This window comes from Podarcis raffonei, chromosome 1 (assembly GCF_027172205.1).
Source record: "Podarcis raffonei isolate rPodRaf1 chromosome 1, rPodRaf1.pri, whole genome shotgun sequence".
NCBI classification, from domain to species: domain Eukaryota; kingdom Metazoa; phylum Chordata; class Lepidosauria; order Squamata; family Lacertidae; genus Podarcis; species Podarcis raffonei.
The window spans coordinates 84,307,872-84,324,392 of NC_070602.1; the positions used below are offsets into that span (position 1 = coordinate 84,307,872).

At 48.8% G+C, this 16,521-nt stretch overlaps 2 protein-coding genes across 8 annotated transcripts in view; one reads left to right on the plus strand and one right to left on the minus strand.

Moving 5' to 3' along the window:
- Positions 1–4,237: 4,237 nt before the first annotated feature.
- INHA (inhibin subunit alpha) lies at positions 4,238–8,120 on the minus strand. The gene is made up of 2 exons (XM_053400698.1): positions 7,482–8,120; positions 4,238–5,013 (listed from the first exon to the last, which is right to left on the minus strand). The coding sequence occupies exons 1-2, from the start codon at positions 7,765–7,767 to the stop codon at positions 4,259–4,261; spliced, it is 1,041 nt and encodes a 346-aa protein (XP_053256673.1). The 5' UTR covers positions 7,768–8,120; the 3' UTR covers positions 4,238–4,258.
- A 3,475-nt stretch (positions 8,121–11,595) lies between these two features.
- OBSL1 (obscurin like cytoskeletal adaptor 1) overlaps positions 11,596–16,521 on the plus strand; it is a 71,841-nt gene continuing 66,915 nt past the window's right edge. For 2 of the 7 annotated variants that reach the window (XM_053400741.1, XM_053400759.1), the window contains exons 1-2: positions 11,596–12,028; positions 13,808–14,876. In XM_053400741.1, the coding sequence (XP_053256716.1) occupies positions 11,984–12,028; positions 13,808–14,876 (1,114 nt within the window). In that variant the 5' untranslated portion in view covers positions 11,596–11,983. Of the gene's footprint in view, positions 12,029–13,807; positions 14,877–15,824; positions 16,149–16,521 lie in introns of those variants that run through there. The other 5 variants (XM_053400714.1, XM_053400731.1, XM_053400723.1 and 2 more) reach the window with 5 other exon arrangements.

A 16,521-nucleotide genomic window follows, 5' to 3' on the forward strand; every position in this document is an offset into this window, starting at 1 on the left:
GTACCACCTCAGGCTTAAGGTGGAGGGTTCAGATGTTGGATACACATTCAGTACACCAGCTTTCCCCAACCAGATTCCCTCTAGATGTTTTTGAATGGCACCTCCCATAATTCCTGCCCATTGGCCATGCTGGCTAGCTGGGGCTGGTGGGAGTTGTAGTCCAAACATTTGCAGGGCACCTGGTTATGGAAGACTGTCCTACACATTTGCCCCAGCCAGGATGGCCAATGGGCAGAGATGATGGATGGTTTGGTCCAGCAACATCTGGAAGGCCAAGGGTTCCTCAGCTGAACTGGGGATCTGTATACATGGAAGAGCGTACACTCCTATCTTGACTGCTCTGCAACATTACTGTGGCCTCTTGTCTCTCCCCTGCCTCTTCAGTAACACATTGTGTTGTACTTGCGTGGTTTGTAAGCTCAGCCAAGCCCTAAGAGATTAACACTGTTCTGATTCATGCCGTGTTCTATAAGCACTGACTTCTCCTGTGAAGGGTTGTTTGAACAGTCTATCCTCACATCCTCAGAAATGGGTTGGGTTGGTGGACTTGGGTTGTGCAGGCAAGGCAAGAGTGAGAGGATGCAGGCTTGGTCCACTCACTCTAGGAACAGCACTATAGCTCTATTGCCTACAATGACTGGCTGCGCAATCGACACAAGGTAATATCACCAAGGCCGCTATCTGTAAACAAACAATAAATGCCCCCCAAAATTGCAAAAGTAGTTTCCTTCTGAAATAGGTTTTATCTTAATTGGAAACGCAGCAAATAAAGAGTTCACTTGTGATATACCAGTGGTTCAGTGCTCAGACATGGTTCTGCTAAAGAGCTTAGTCATCGAGCTGTCAAAATCAATTGTAACAGAATTGCATTGAATTAACAAGTAGAATAAGGAAAATTAAATTACGTTGAGAATGCATAATTAAGACATACCTTTGTGATAAATAATATACAAGAGAAGACAGCATGTAAATGACCTAAAGCAGGGATACCTCTACAAGAATAAAAGTAGTTTATTCGCACATACTTAGTTAATACCCCCAGTCCCACTAATACAAAAAATCTCTATAGAAACTTACCTGTCCCTACCTGCATGTTTCCATCAGGAGGATTTATCTTGGGTCGATTGCAGTAGTCATCGTATCACCATTCTGTTCATTGTTTTATTGTTATACACTGACTGGCAGCAGCTCTCCAAGGTTTTCAGAGGAGTTCTTGAAGGTGTGCCCAGGATCGAATCCTTATGCAAAGCAGATGCTGAACCCCTGAGCTATCCCCATCTTGTAAAGCATCCCTGAGAAAAGCTTCTATGAAGTGTGGGGTAGACTTCCTGAATTCATAAAATTTGTGTTGCAATGACCCACATTGGGCATGGATAGAGCTGAACCAGGGTGCTGAAAGGAAATGGCTTCTGGATGCTGCTTAGTGCTCTTGGTAAGGGAGCAACTCATTCTGACCATATGCAGCAGAAGGTCTCTGGTGGTTGGAGTGGACAGTGGTGAGGATGGCTAAGGGCTTGGTTGGCTTTTGGGGAGGTGGGATGCCTTTGCCTACTGTGCCACTGGGCTTCTCCAACCAACCCCTTCATACTGACCCCCGCACCTTGAAAACTGGAATAGAAACACTCCTTGCCTCCCAGCTACCCTTTTAAGGAATGCACAGAGAGACCTCTTCAAATCTGTGTAATGACTAGTATGTGGAAACACAAGAGGAAGGAGAGAATTTTCCTTTCTCCTCCCTCAACATTTCTGAACAATTCAATGCAAGCAGTCAGCCTTGCCTCTCTTCTCCTTTGAGTCCTTCAAGGAGAGGTGAGTTGGTTTAAATAGGAAAGTCAATCTCAGCCTGAAAGTAAGCAAGCCCTGACCCATGTTCTTTGTGCTGTCGGCTGGCTACCTTGAGTATTTTGCTGCCCTCTGCTGATCAAAACCTTGTGTTGCAGCCAGAAATCACTACAGTATGTGGTCTGTGTGGTGTGGAGAAAGATTGTTTTCACACCGCTGCTAGTTCTCACCCTGCCTGTGCTACCTGGGAGACCAACCTGGTCCTCTACCTAGCTGCTGTGTACTTTACACCACGTGCAAAAAGTTATTTACAAGCACACAAGTGAAGCCAAGAGTGAATCATTCCCCTTCCCCACTATGCTGTTTATTCAGTCTGCTCAGTAAAGTGGGTGAGTCCAGAATATCCCAAGATAAACATCTCTTAAAGGTGTAAGATAGCACTGAGGTTTCAGGCAGAATTTTTTTAATAAGTTTATTTATCTTGCACAGTTTCAGAAACACCTACGTAGCCTTTTTTACAGCTCAACTGTTGATGTTAAAATACAAAGTTCAGCAAAGCAAGGAGACTCCCACACTTTGGCTGCCACGCAGTGTTCTGATTTCAAGCATCCCACAGCTGCAGGCAGCAGGACTGGGTTGCCTTCTGCTCCCACCCCCAGATGCTCTGGCCAGCAAGAGGAGGAGCTAAGTCGCTTTCCCCTTATTGCAGCAGTTCTAATAGTGGAGCTTAACACTGGTTGTCGATGTCAAGCCAAGGGGCATCCCCAATCCTCGAGCAGGCAGGACTATGCTTCTTGCTGTTGGGGGCTGTGTTCCGGATAAGTTTTTTTGTTTTCTAGGTCCTACTTTCCTGCTCCCTTGAGCATTCCTCTTGGTAGGAGCTATAAGGAATGTAGAGGCTGGGTAGAAAACCCTGCTGATCCCACAGTGCAGTATACCCCTCTCACTTCCCCTCACCTTCCCTTCCGCCCTGTGCTGCTTCCAGGTACATCTCAGCACTTAAAAGGGAAGGCCCTGAACTTGGATTGCTTAGGTTAAGGACTGGGCTGCCCATGCCTCCTGATCGCTGCAGAGAAGGCAACTCGGTTAGAATGTGGTGCTGATAAGGCCAAGATTGCAGGTTTGATCACCCTGGGCCAGCATTACAGGCGGTTGGACTAGATGATCCTTGGGGGACCCTCCCATCTCTACAATTCTATGTTATGATTCTGCAATGTGGCTAGATTTTGAAGGATACTGGATTAGAAAGAGCTGGGGTAGCAGGAGGGCAACATATTGGGATTGAGGACTTTTCACAAAAATGGGTAGACTTCGGATTGCTCAGACTGGACTAAAAAGATCTCCTAACATTGTTTTTGTTGGGGCGAGGCCAGAAAACGTGCTGGGCAAGTTGGCTACAAGGGCCAGATTGATCACCTGTGTGAGGGAAGAGCAGGCTTGGCAGGCTAAACAAGCCTCTGCTTATATTTTCAGGCGGGAACACTATTGCAGATCCTGATGCCTCTTGTGACAGAAGTGGTCTGTACTTGCAATGCTAACCCAGCTGGGCTGAATGGTCAGCAGCATCAGGTTCTCCATCCCTGCCCTAAATAGTGCTCTGGCATTGGGAAACAAGGCTCGGTTTCTGGCTCTAGCAAGAGAAATGGATCCAGAATTATCTGTTTCCCCACAGGAATCTAATTTACATGGTTGCTGAAAAGCAGCCTTGGCGGCTACAATCAAAAGAACGCAAGGGGCAGGGCGAGGGTTTGTTTAATCATTTTCCCCTTCTTGTTGCCTATCTGCTCTAAATTCCTCCCTAAAACTTTGCTTTTCCTCCTGCGAGGGAAATTAGATGGGATGCCTTTTTGACAGGAGGGAAGCAGGAAAGGAAACTATTAAGCAGCATCTCTGCCCAACATCTGCTTTTCCCATTCTTGGTTGTAACATCAAAAGATGTTCTTCAGTAAAATAAATTAATATGGGACTAAAACTTCACCTGCATGAGATCTGTTGAGCCCGCCCCACCCCCTGCAAGCCCAGTGGCTGGCTGGAGAACCTTTACAGTGGGTAGGTAATGAACATCATTACTATTACTATTTTACCCTTCCATCATGCTACAGTCCCAGCATTGCAACACATTATAAACAGCATTAAACACAACACATTAAAACAAAACACATTAAAACACAACACTTAAAAGGGAATCGGCTTGGGTTTGGACAGATGGACTCAGTCACCGGTCCAACCAGAAAGGAAACTTGCTCAACAGCTTAAGGTGCATGGGGGGGGGGGGAGGAGTTCTTCTGAGAGCCAGTGTGGTGTAGTGGTTAAGAGCAGTAGACTCGTAATCTGGTGAACCGGGTTCACGTCTTCACTCCTCCACATGCAGCTGCTGGGTGACCTTGGGCTAGGCACACTTCTTTGAAGTCTCTCAGCCCCACTCACCTCACAGAATCCAAACTCCTCTTCTTCTTCTTCTGAAGACAGGTCCTTGCTACAGGCAGGCACAGTCCTGGGTGAGGATGTTGGGTAATGTCTCATACTTGAAAGAGTAGCCACCGTCTGAAGTAGTGCGGACCCGCATGGAGCGCATGGTGCCTGGCAAAGCCGCACAGCACATTTGCAAGTTGGGCTTATGGGTGAACATTTGGGCATCGGAGCAGGTCCCATGGCAGTAGTGGAATACGAAGCTGCTGGGGTGTACGATCCACTTGTCCCAGCCCAGCTCTTCAAAGGAAATGTTGACAGAGGCCCGATGGCAGTTGCCACCCGAAGGTTCGTTAAGTAACTTGAAAGCGGCTGGTGTCCCGGGCACCACGGATGAACGCCGGGCCCGGTCACGGCCTCTGGGCTTGGTTGCTGTGACGAGGAAGGGTATCTTCTCGGCATCCGCCACGCAAGGGCAGCCAGGGCAACGGACAAACAGCACAAATATCTTCTGGGAAATGTAGGGCAGGAAGGAGTCCCCAAAGTGGAAGACAGTCCAGCCCTCGGGGGCTGGCACTGCCATGGTAGCCACAGGGACCCGGCCTTGGTCAGAGAGCTTGAGGATCTCTACCTGTGTCTCAGAGCCATTCGATGCTGCTGCTGAGAGGTTGCTGCTCTGAACGGTCACGGGGCCTGTGTAGAACCACAGCTGGGCTGAAGTCACCACACGACTCAGGGTGTGGCTGGAGGACTGGAAGATGTAGGTGAAAACTCCCGCGTCCTCCGGAAGCTCATCGGGCTGAGGTGGCCCACATGGCACATCTGCAAAGGACAAGAGAGGTCAGCAGGGGCTTTGCTTGCCGTGCGGGCCCAAACTTGGAAAGGCAACAGAAAACAGTATAGACCAGCCATGGAGAACTTGTGGCCTCCCCAGTGGTGCTGGGCTACAATGCCCATTGTAACGGATCATTGGCCATGATGGGAGTCGGGAGTCTGATAACATTGGGGGGAGGAGTAGATGTTCCCCACCCCTAATATAGGCAAACCTATAGGCAGAAAAGTTAAATGCTGGTTTCCAGATCTCCCTTCTGGCTTGTTACACACACACACACACACACACACACACACACACACACACACTTTCTGCCTGCTTCATGCTCTAAACAGATTTTTAAAAGCATGAGATCTTGGTCCCCAGACAATGTTTGCTTTTCCTCCTCCCAGCACCAAAAGCGTGGGGTCCTCGTTTTACTCTTTACCCTGCAACTGTGGGCTAGGATTTTAAAATGGAACACTGGCTTTGAAGAGCTTGAAAGAGCTGGAATTAGCATGTTTATGTAGGGCTTGCATTTCCTAGTTCCAGCCTTAATGTTTGTACCTGTTGTACTGACTCTGCCTACAATTTGCCCACTTTCCTGTTCTAAAATAAATGTGCCTGTGATGTAGCTTGGAGATAGATCTCATCGCCGTTATCACATCTGTTGCTAGAGACTTGGCGTATACCTGGGTCAAGATTACACTCACGCGCCATAGCAAAATGTGCTGATATTTGCATATCAAATGTGTGGCTCTTGAGCAGCACCCCCTAGTGGCTGGGTCGGATTTTCCTTTATGGGACACACTGAATGCCACCCCAGTGTGCTACCTCCTGACCCTTCCTTTTGAAATCCACTTGGCTGCTTCCACCCTGCCCTAGGTATGCATGCAATCCTGTCTCCCGCATGCCTCGCTCCATCCTGGCAAATGTCATAGGTGCATATATTTATACATACTTGGGAAAGTGGTACAAAATTCAGTCAGGTGTTCTCTTTTATTAGACCAATTAACTTTGGTTGGGATAAGGGTAAGCAAACACTCATGGGCAGTGTCACATGAGAGCCTGCATGTCCTTGCGCCAGCGGAAGTTGGGTCCAATAAAAGACTGCAGACTTATTTTTGTTTCTCTTAACATGCCAGCATCTGTATACGAAGACTAGGTTGCTGCAGAAGAGCTAGTCAAGCCATAAAAAAACAACATAATTTTTAAAGTCCCCTCCCCACCTCCTGTAAATAATTACTATATTTCATAGAATTAAAATTACCAATTTCCCATTTTTATTATGTACATCCCGTTTCATGCACAACTGGAAACTCCCCAGTCTGCCAATCCTGAATAGGGAAAGTCCATATCTGTCTCAAAGAATGCTCAATAAGCACTGCAGTCCTATGCACAATGCCAGTGAAACACCCTGAAACAATGGGGCTTGTTTCTAAATTAATATGTGCTAGGTTGGGCTGCAAGGTTGCAGCCTTAGGTGTGTGTGCACAGAAGTATGTCCTGTTGAATTCACTTACTTCCAGGAAATATTGCATACTTTGCACTGCAAAGTCTCTTTAAACTCAGTTGGATATCCAAACTCAGAACTGGGCTGCACAGCTACAAGAGGGAAGGGATGTTCAGATGATACTGAACTTCAGTGGGAGTCCCAGTTTGGACTGGAGGAACAGAGGTAAGCACTTAAGGCACAGCAGCATTTGCAGGTTGCGGATATATATGATTTTTGTGTTAATTTTACAATTTTACAATTTCAAATCAACATTTTACAAACTTTAAAATATCCAGTAACTTCCCTTCTCTTCCCATGGTTCATTTTACATATAATACATCCCAGCATATTTTATTATAACCATTCAAATCAGTTTTCCACTTTTACATCCATTAAAAATTATTTACTCTGTTGAATTTATCTTAATGCTGCCAGTGTTTTCCGCCATATACAGTTATTTTCCATATACTCAATAAATGTTTTCCAATCTTCTTTAAACGTATGTTCTTCTTGTTCTCTTATTCTATATGTTAAATCTGCAAGTTGTGCATATTCTGTCAACCTAAGTTGCCAATCCTCTTAAGTCGGGACCTGGCTCACTTTCCATTTTGGGGCTAACAAAACACAGACCGCAGTTGTTGTTGCATACATAAGTAACCTTTTCTGGCACCTGGGAATTTCAGTCTGGGTTATCCCCAACAAAAAGGACTCTGGTTTTTTGGGGGAGGTTTTGGATTTCTAGAGCTGGAGAGGTATGCTTTAGCTGGGGGAAGCAAATATGTCAGGTGTAAAGTCTGCTAACTGGGGCAGATGGAAGTTGGTACTCTGAAGCATCTGGGGGGCACTGGATTGGGGAAGGCTGCATCTGAGGCAGTGGGTGCTAGGTGACTGAAATTCCTTCCATGAGAAATCAGTCAATTTTTAAGACGCCACACAATGTGGCTTAACTCCCATAGTAAGCCCTCAAGTAACGGGTTTGCTTACCTCTGGAGGGGAAGGCGATCACTTGGGATGTGTCCTCTTCCTCCCACCTCTGAGCAGCTGGTGTGTCCAAGGCATGGCGCCGGCGGATCCCTCTTCGTCCCACCTGGACCCTTTCACCTTGAAAAGCAGGACCCAGGGACTCCAGGAAATGTGCCCTGACTTTCTCCAGGATGAGCTGCCTGTCAACCTCCCCGCTGCTGCAGCCAGCCACGGCACCCGGAGCCAGCAGCAGGACCAGCATGGAGCTGATGAGGGTCCGTGTGCGCAGAGAGCTCTGATCCAGCATGTGCAAGCAGAAGGATGTGCAGGGTGTGCAAAATTGCTGTTGGATGGATGTAAGGGTGCGAGCTGAGTCTCTGTGGCCAGGAGCTGGTTCGTGGTCCAAAGGATGCGTGTGTGTTTGTGCGTGCACAGAGGTCCTATGCGTTCTGTGATGTGGTCTTGCTCCTCCGTTTCCTCCTGTGCATCTAACTTGCCGGGCTCCTTCTGCCTCCTGACTCCTTTGCTGGAGTAGGATGGCATTGAGACTGTATCTGACACTGACGCAAGTGTCTGCCAGCCATGAATATTATCTCCTGGGCAGCAAAACACAGGAGACGTCTGGAATGCAAGGACAGTGCTGCCCCGGGGACAGGGCTTTAGGGTAGGGTACTCTGAGGGAGAGAGGGAGGCAATCGAGGGCTGGGGTGGCAGCAGTGGGGCACAGCAGAGACCAAGAGGGCAAATGCTTCCTAGTTTTTCTCCCCCTCCCCTCAATAACGGCCTGGAGATCCGTGTTGGTTCTTGAGTTACTAAAATCAGAGCTAGTCAATCTGACCAATCCCAGGAATCATTAGGAAGATTCAGGCTACAATCCCCACTAGCCTGGGATTTAGCTCCCTTGAGCTCAGTGGGACTTACTTCTGGGTGGCCAGGTATTGGATTGCACTGTAATATTGCTGTGCAACCCAGGATCCTGCATTCCTAAAGGCCTCACTAGGCAGCTTGCATGGATATTGCACACAAAAGAGCACAACCGCATGGCACCTTGCAACCCATTGGTTTGGTATTCACAGGTGCTGAAGTGGATCGAGGTCTCCAAAAGGATGTGTTAGAATTATTGGAGTGGATTAAAACGAACTTTAAACATGCATTAAAAATATTTTTTAAAAGTCGCATCCTTTTATTACAGACATATTGGGTGGTGAGAAGGGGTAACTAATTGCGTTTTGTTTAGTTGTGAGTACTGTGGGATGATTAAACAATGTCCCCACCTGGAAGGATTCTCCATCCACTGCTCCCTGCTCCTTGGTCCTGGATCGCATTTCGGAGATGGGCTTGCCAGAAACCAGCCTGCCTGGTTAAAAATAAGGTAAAGGGACCCCTGACCATTAGGTCCAGTCGTGGCCGACTCTGGGGTTGCGGCGCTTATCTCGCTTTATTGGCCGAGGGAGCCAGCGTACAGCTTCCAGGTCATGTGGCCAGCATGACTAAGCTGCTTCTGGCGAACCAGAGCAGCGCACAGAAATGCCATTTACCTTTCCGCCAGAGCAGTACCTATTTACTTGCACTTTTAAGTGCTTTCGAACTGCTGGGTTGGCAGGAGCAGAGACTGAGCAACAGGAGCTCACCGCAGGGATTCGAACCGCCGACCCTCTGATCGGCAAGTCCTAGGCTCTGTGGTTTAACCCACAGCGCCACCCGCGTCCCACCTGCCTGGTTACAAGGCTTTCAATCCTAAAGAAACTAAATCCATGGCTGGCGCTGCCCATTCTGACCAGGGGGAAATTCTTAGCCCAGTGAACCATACAAAGCTGCCTTTGCAATGAATCGGACTCGTATCTCGCTTGGTGCCATCTGCTCTGCCTGGCAGGAGCTCTCAAACTCCCTTTCAGCTTGGTGAAGAGGCATCCCTTTCACTGGAGATGCCAGAGATTGAAGATGGGACCTTCAGCATGCCAAGCATGTGCTCTACTGCTGAGCTATGGCCCTGTCCCAGATAGAGCTGGTCAGCTGAGTGAATCGGGAACCAGCACCACAGATTTCTGCTCATAGTGCTAAACTCAACCCCTTCCCTACATCCCAGGGTTGGGGGCACAGGATGTGTGAAGTGGTGACCGGAATCCAAACGCAGACAAATAGCTCATGGATTGAGGGAGAGACTACAAAGAATGTAATTTTTCAAGCACATATCAAAGAATTCAGAACATCTTGCTGCTCCGGCATCTGCTGGCTGAGGTTAAATTTCAATGCACTCTCAAATTTTGGTGCGATCCAGTTCACACTGGCAGTAGGGATTTGGTGGGGATGATTCCTGGACCCAAAGGATAAGGAAGCAAACCTGGCCTGGACATTTTCTGGGGTGGGGTGAAACTGCTGCCAATGCCATCTCATCTGACTTTGTTTCTAGTGATGTATGCCCATCTGGCTCTATGAAAGAGGGTGGCAACTGAAATGGGTGTGTGGGTGTCATGCTGTGTTATAGAATAAGTAGCTCAATCCCTTGGCAGTATTCATGTTCAAACAGCCCAGGGGTCATCTTGGATTTGTATGACAAAACCCTCTCACCTTCTTCAGAAATCCAGGGAAGACCCTTTCTGCCCTGTACAGGCCTAACTTCCCGGTGCTCAACAAAACAGCATCAGTTGGAACAGTTTACATGAAGCAGAATAAATAGTGTCTCACTTCTAAGTACAGGTAGGTATTAGAATCATGTAGCTGGGACCTCAGCGATAATCTAGTCCAACCCTCAGCCAATCCAGGAAAGCCACTGCCTCATCCCTGACAGCTGGTTTCCCAGTCTCTGCTTTAAAACCTCTAAGGAAGGAGGGTCTGCCACATCCCAAGGCCTTCTGAGCAAGCTAATGAATTCATCCCCATCTCTGTTACAGTTCAGCAGTATGCTGACAGGTTTTGTTTTGTTTTTTGAGTATGGGGATTTGTTTATTTTTTGAATTGCATTACGACATGTAAGCCCCGAACTTGAGCCTTTCATAGCACAGTTCGGGGGGGGGGGGAGTTCCCCCTTTAATTCTCTCAAATGCATAAGCCAGCTTTTACGAACCTGACGTCTTCCAGATGTTCTGGACTACAACTCCCATCAGCCCTAGCCAGCACATCTGAAGGGCACCAGGTTGGCAGAGGCTCTTGTAAACTGACCTCTCCACCACTGCTATGTGTTCCTCCTTGCAGGATCTATGGCTCCTTCCTTCTCAGGCCCCCACCCTGGATTCCATTCTTTTCTTTTTTAACCTCTCAGCTGAGAGCAGGCTGCCAGTTGTTCCCTCCTGGGAAAGAAGGAGGCCAGTCTCTTGGGAAATGGGGAAAGTTGCAAATTATCCTGAAAATGATGCGTGCGTTTAAATGGCACCAGTATTGTTTGTTGATAATATTTGTAACATGGAAAGCAAATGAAGAATGCAGTTTATGGGGAGAAAAACAACTTAACTGCTCAGTACTTGCTGAAATGGTGGCAGTGAGAGAATATTGAGTTTTCCTGTGACCTTCTGCTTCTCTTTTGGCTGATGTTGCCATATCCTTTGTCACCTCCCCATTCCAGTCTTCAGTGATAAAATACTTTCCAGCGCTGTAGCCTGGTTTCTGATTTTACTTCCAAAGTAGTATCCAGCAGCAGAAATGGCTCCAGGTTAAAGGGGTCCCCAGTCAAAGTGTCCTCTTGTGCCCCCACCCGCTTTTTGCTGATAGGCTCCTTCAGGCTTACAGCCCTCTAAATTTCCATTTCCCACAATGCCCTGGAATGTCCAACATAGTGTCACCTTGGTGCATTGGGGAAATTAAGATGGAGGCTGGCAGACCCAGTTGCCTCATGTGCAGTACAGGTGTCGATGCTGGCGGGCCCTATAAGGGCTCTGGGGTCCCAGCAGCTGCCCTGGAGTACAAGGTGCTGATGCCAGACCTCCTGTCCAGCATTTTAAGCCAGTCACTCTTGCAGTGTGACAAGAACCAAAATTTCAGGCAGCCTGTGGGGGAAGGGGTTACCCTGAGGGGTGGTTTACCCTGCTTTGAGGCCATGGTGACCCTTTTCTCCCCGTCCCCTGAGGTGGGTTCTGCCTGAGGCAGCTCCAGGGCTGAGGGATGCCTTTGTGCTCCTCCCTGCTGGGCTCTATACTTAGCCAAGCCCCAGCCCCCGCTTATCAGCCCAGCCATGTCATCAGAGGGTATTTTTGGGGACAGCAGCTGCAGGCATTTGTAACGTCGAGTCCCTGCTCTCAGACGCCTGGTGAGCGGGGCAGAGGAGGAGGAGGCCAGGGACCCACAGTATGTGAGGGGCAGAGGGTAGGTGTGTGGGGAAGTGGTGCAGGATTGGCAGACCGGCAGCAGGGATGCCCAGTCTGGGGCGCCGCAGTACAGAAAGAGAGAGAAGAACGAAGGAGAGCAGCTGGCATGAGGATAGATGGATGGATGGGCAAGTGGAAATCGTCTGACTGGAGGAGGAGGAGCTGATCGATTGACAGAGTGGGGCAGTCGTAAAGTCGATGCACAAGGTGGCTTGAGGTTAGTGAATGCTGGGAGGAAGGCAGGCCGGTCCCCTCACAGCCCCTTACGAGGTAAGTGTCATGGTGGGGATAAAGGGGAAGGAGCTGGAGGGAGGCAAAATTATGGTGGTGGCAGTGGTACTCTGGAGCTGCTATGAGTGGTGATGGCTCCTCCAAGATCCTAGTCACTGAGGGATGAATAAGATGAGAAAGTATTGGGGCTGGCTTTGGGATACCAGCAGAAACCGCAGCACCAAGAGCCTGGCTAACCTGAAGCCTGGAGGTGGTGTGTGTGCATGCTGCACAAGGTGATGATAATAACCCAGAGCCTTGCTTTGAAGCAAACCCTTTCTCTCCATCCTGTCCCTGCCACTGACTCAAGTACACAGCACACAGACATTCTCTTCTCATTCCCCAGCTCCTTCTGTGTGAGGAGGATGTTCACACAGAAAACTGGAGCCTTTTGAGTGAGAGCTGGAGGAAAAGAGAAGGCTCTCTGGAATGTTCTCCCTCCCTCCCGCTCCATGGGGTGTCAGCCTGTTATCAGTGAAGCATTACACAGAACAGGATAGGGCAGGAATGCATATTGCGGGCCCTCTGGGGGCTGGCGTGGCATTTGGGCACAGAAAGCAAGCTGTGAGGTGCCCAGTTCAAATCTCGCCTCAGACTCTATGCTCTTTCTGAGTGGTCCTTGAGAATCCACTATCCTCTTAGCCTCAGTTCCACCCCCTCCCCTCCCACACTGTGTGGATGATAATACTGACCTACTTTATAGTTGGTGGATGGCAAAAACACTAGAGATACGTTGGATGAAGCAATAATCAGTCTCATTTAACATGATCATCCCCATCTTCATGGACTGGTGGCCTTGGAACTGTCTCATAGACATCCTGGCCCAGAGTGGGGAATCCTGGCCCAGAGTGGGTAATCCTGGGTCTTCCCTCCCATGACTTGTGTGACTTGGGGTCATGAAGGGGGGGGCAGAATAGAGTTGCATGTATACATGATGCTTCTTCCCAGATTTCTATGAATACCCACAAAATGAAGGCGCAATGTAGCCCTGTCTCTCCATTCATTCCCCTCTGATTGACACATATACATTATACGGTATGTGTGAACTATCTTGAGATGTCCAAAGAGAGAGCAGAATAAAAGTCTGATGGGACAGCACTTCATGGTGGGTGCAACTGCAGAAAGGAAAAAGGGTCACCTCTTCAGGAGGCGTAGAATTGCACACCGAGACCATGTGTCTGCCCCTGACCTTGGCCTGCTGCCAGCATGGAGCAGCTGCTGAGATTAGGGCAAGGGGAGAATTTGATGGACTCCGCCTGCCCTAAGAGCATTTGCTGATATCTTATTTTGTCCAGAGGACCTGCTCACAGGATCATAGGGGCCAGAAGGTAGTCCAGTACCCTGTCCTACTTACAGCAGAAACCTTCTGCTCATTAATTCCCTACAGGCTAACCTAAACCATACAGGCCTAGCACAGGGCACAAAAGGGCCAGCATCACTGAAGCAGGTTGGTACAAAATGGGATTATCTGGTGGGATTGGCCTGGAGGCACAACCAAAGGAAGCCAGTGGTGGTGAGAGCAGCATGGGTGGGTTGAATGCCTCTGGCCTCCATCTGCCATGTGACAGCTTTACTGGCTGCTGAAGAAAGGTTGGATAGCAGTGTGATAAAAATATGGGTAGGATAAGTGATTGCATGGCCACTTGCCTGTATGCCAAACTGAGCTCTGATCCACTTAAACATCACCATTGGGTTGAGTGAACTGAATCACAGGGAAGGTCTCCTTCCCCGTCCTTCACCCCAGCTTCTCCAGCAATGGTTCTTTCTTGATCTCTGTAGGTCCCTGGCCTCAGCTGTATCCCGAGTGTGCCAACCATGGATGCCTTTGGGGGAGCTCCCCGATTTCTCACCTACCCCCGTACTTTTACAGTGCCGAGTGGCACCAATGCGGTCCTGAAATGGCAGGTAGCTGGTGAGCCACGTCCCAGCGTTGCCTGGGAGAAGGATGGCTCTGTGCTAGATCTGCCATCAGGGCGGATGTTGGTGGAGGCTGATGGGGATGCGTACAGCCTGCTGGTGTATCAGGCTGGTCCAGCGGACAGCGGGCGCTATGTGTGCAAAGCTAAGAACAGTGTGGGTGAAACCTACGCGGCTGCTACTCTCAAAGTGGAGGCAGCAGAGCTGAAACCCAAAGGAGAGCTCGACATTCAACCTCCGGTCTTCCTGAATAGGCCGGTCTCTGCACGCGTGACCAGGGGAGAGGATGTGACCTTTGCCTGCAGGGTCTCGGGGGAGCTTGAGTGGGAAAAGGATGGGTGGAAACTGTCAGACATCTTTGAGAGCAGCCATTACAAAGTGGGCAGAGAGACTGGTGACTGGCACTCTCTGCACATCTATAACACCCGTCTCCCTGATGCTGGTGTTTATGTATGCCGGGCACAGAACAGTTTTGGAGAAACCATGGCTGCAGCTGTGCTCCTGGTGGATTCTGTAGCATGTGTTCCCCACAGTGACGCGTTTACACCCCAGAACAGCCATTTCAAGAAGCAGCTGGAGGCACAAGATGAAAAGTGGAGGGGGCATCATCCTGGGCAAAAGGTGTCGTCAGAATCCAGGCAAAACGGAGAAGTGCTTCCTAGCCCACCCACGCCAAAGGCCTTTACCGTCAATGAAGGGAAGCACGCCAAGTTTCGCTGCTATGTAACCGGGAAGCCCAAGCCAGAGATCGTCTGGCAGAAGGATGGGATGGTCTTGTCCCCTGGAAGGAGACACCTGCTCTACGAGGACAGGGAGGGGTACTTTATCCTCAAGGTGCTATACTGCACAGCTCGGGATTGTGGCCTCTATGTATGCACAGCCTGCAACACTGCTGGCCAGACACTCAGCGCTGTGAGCCTCCATGTCAAAGGTGCGTACACTGTGGGGAGGGGGGACAGAGGGGTGGGTGTCTGAATCCAGGAGTCAGAACGAGAAGGGCACTTGGCATGTGGGAGGGCAAAGCCTGAACAATTATGGGCACCTCTAAGGGACAGAAGAAGGAGTTGATCTAGTTGAAAACAGGGGAGTGTGTTTTAAACAGGATTAAAGTATTAGAGGTAGGACAACCCCTTGAAGGTGTAGAAAAGCAGAGATAGGGTGGAGTGGTTGGTGTTACAGCATAAATTCTGAGTTTTGAGTTAAAAGTAAACCCTTCCTCTTACACACCCTTCAACATTTCTCTGGTGAAAATAGAGATGTCCTATATTATTATTATTATTATTATTATTATTATTATTATTATTATTCCCCGCCTATCTGACTGGTTTGCCCCTATCACTCTGAGGAGCTTCCAACATATATAAAAGCATAATAAAACATAAAACATTAAAAAAAACACCTTCCCTATACAGGGCTGCCTATGGGGATTGCATATCTCCATACCCTCCTACATTTCTTTGATGAAAATAGGGGCATCCTAAAGAAAAGTGGGACATTCTGGGATCAAATTAGAAATTGGGACGCCTTCTGTAAATCTGGGAATGTCTCTGGAAAATAGGGACACTTGGAGGGCCTGGTCTTAGATTATGGAACCCATTATGCCTGCATGACCTCTGATCCACCCTTGCCCTAATGGGAATGATGAACCAAGCAGCCAATTGCTCCAGGCTGGGAGAGTACAGACAGCTTATTATGTAAAATAAGAACCGTGATGCAATAAAGAAGTACAAGCCCCAGAGTTGGCAGTTCACTTGCCAGAGGGGGGACAGGCCTGGAGCCAAAGCGGTCTCATGTGGAACTCCTATGGCCTTCTCTTTTGGGCCTGAGAGACAGTAGCAGACTCAAAGGCCACTGTAAGCGTGGTGGGTACTGCTCCCTGCTTGTTGTCTGCTTTTATGCTGAGGTGTCTGGGTGACCCTTCTGGCACATTCCTGGAAGCCTTGCCAGGAATGGGGAGTGTATGCCACTCGCCACTGACAGTGCCTATGAAGTGCTGAGTAGTTTGGGTAGTAGCCAGAGAGACCAGGTCAGATGCCAAGTGCAGGGCTGAACATGAAATATTTCCCATCCGGAAGGAGGAGACATGGCATGTGAGATAGCGGTCCTAGAACATGGCAGGATATTCTTCCATCTTGCAAGAAGAACTATAGCCCTTTTTACACATACAATGAATGTGTGCAGAAATTACTCAAGTAATCAAGAGGTGTGTGTAGGTGGGCAGGGGGGTAGGATAATATCTGCAGCTTTTGTGCCTGCTCACTTGAACTGTAGCCTTTTTAGCAACAACTGCACATTGACAAATCTTCCGAGTTATGTGCCTACAAGCTATAAGCCCATGGGATTTCTCTCCAGAATTACTGATAAACACATAGAAGTTGAGTGTGTGTGAAGGCAGTGGGCACAATCCCCTCTTTTACCCATGGATTCTACTCAATTTGTTGAGTGAAGGAGGCTCTTGGTGGCTCAGAGAACTGAAGGAGATTTTGTTTGCTGGCTAGCAGAATAGTGAGGCCTAGTTACACAACGGCAGATGAGGTGGAAATACTCCTGGATTGTAGGTGGGGATTGCAGGACTG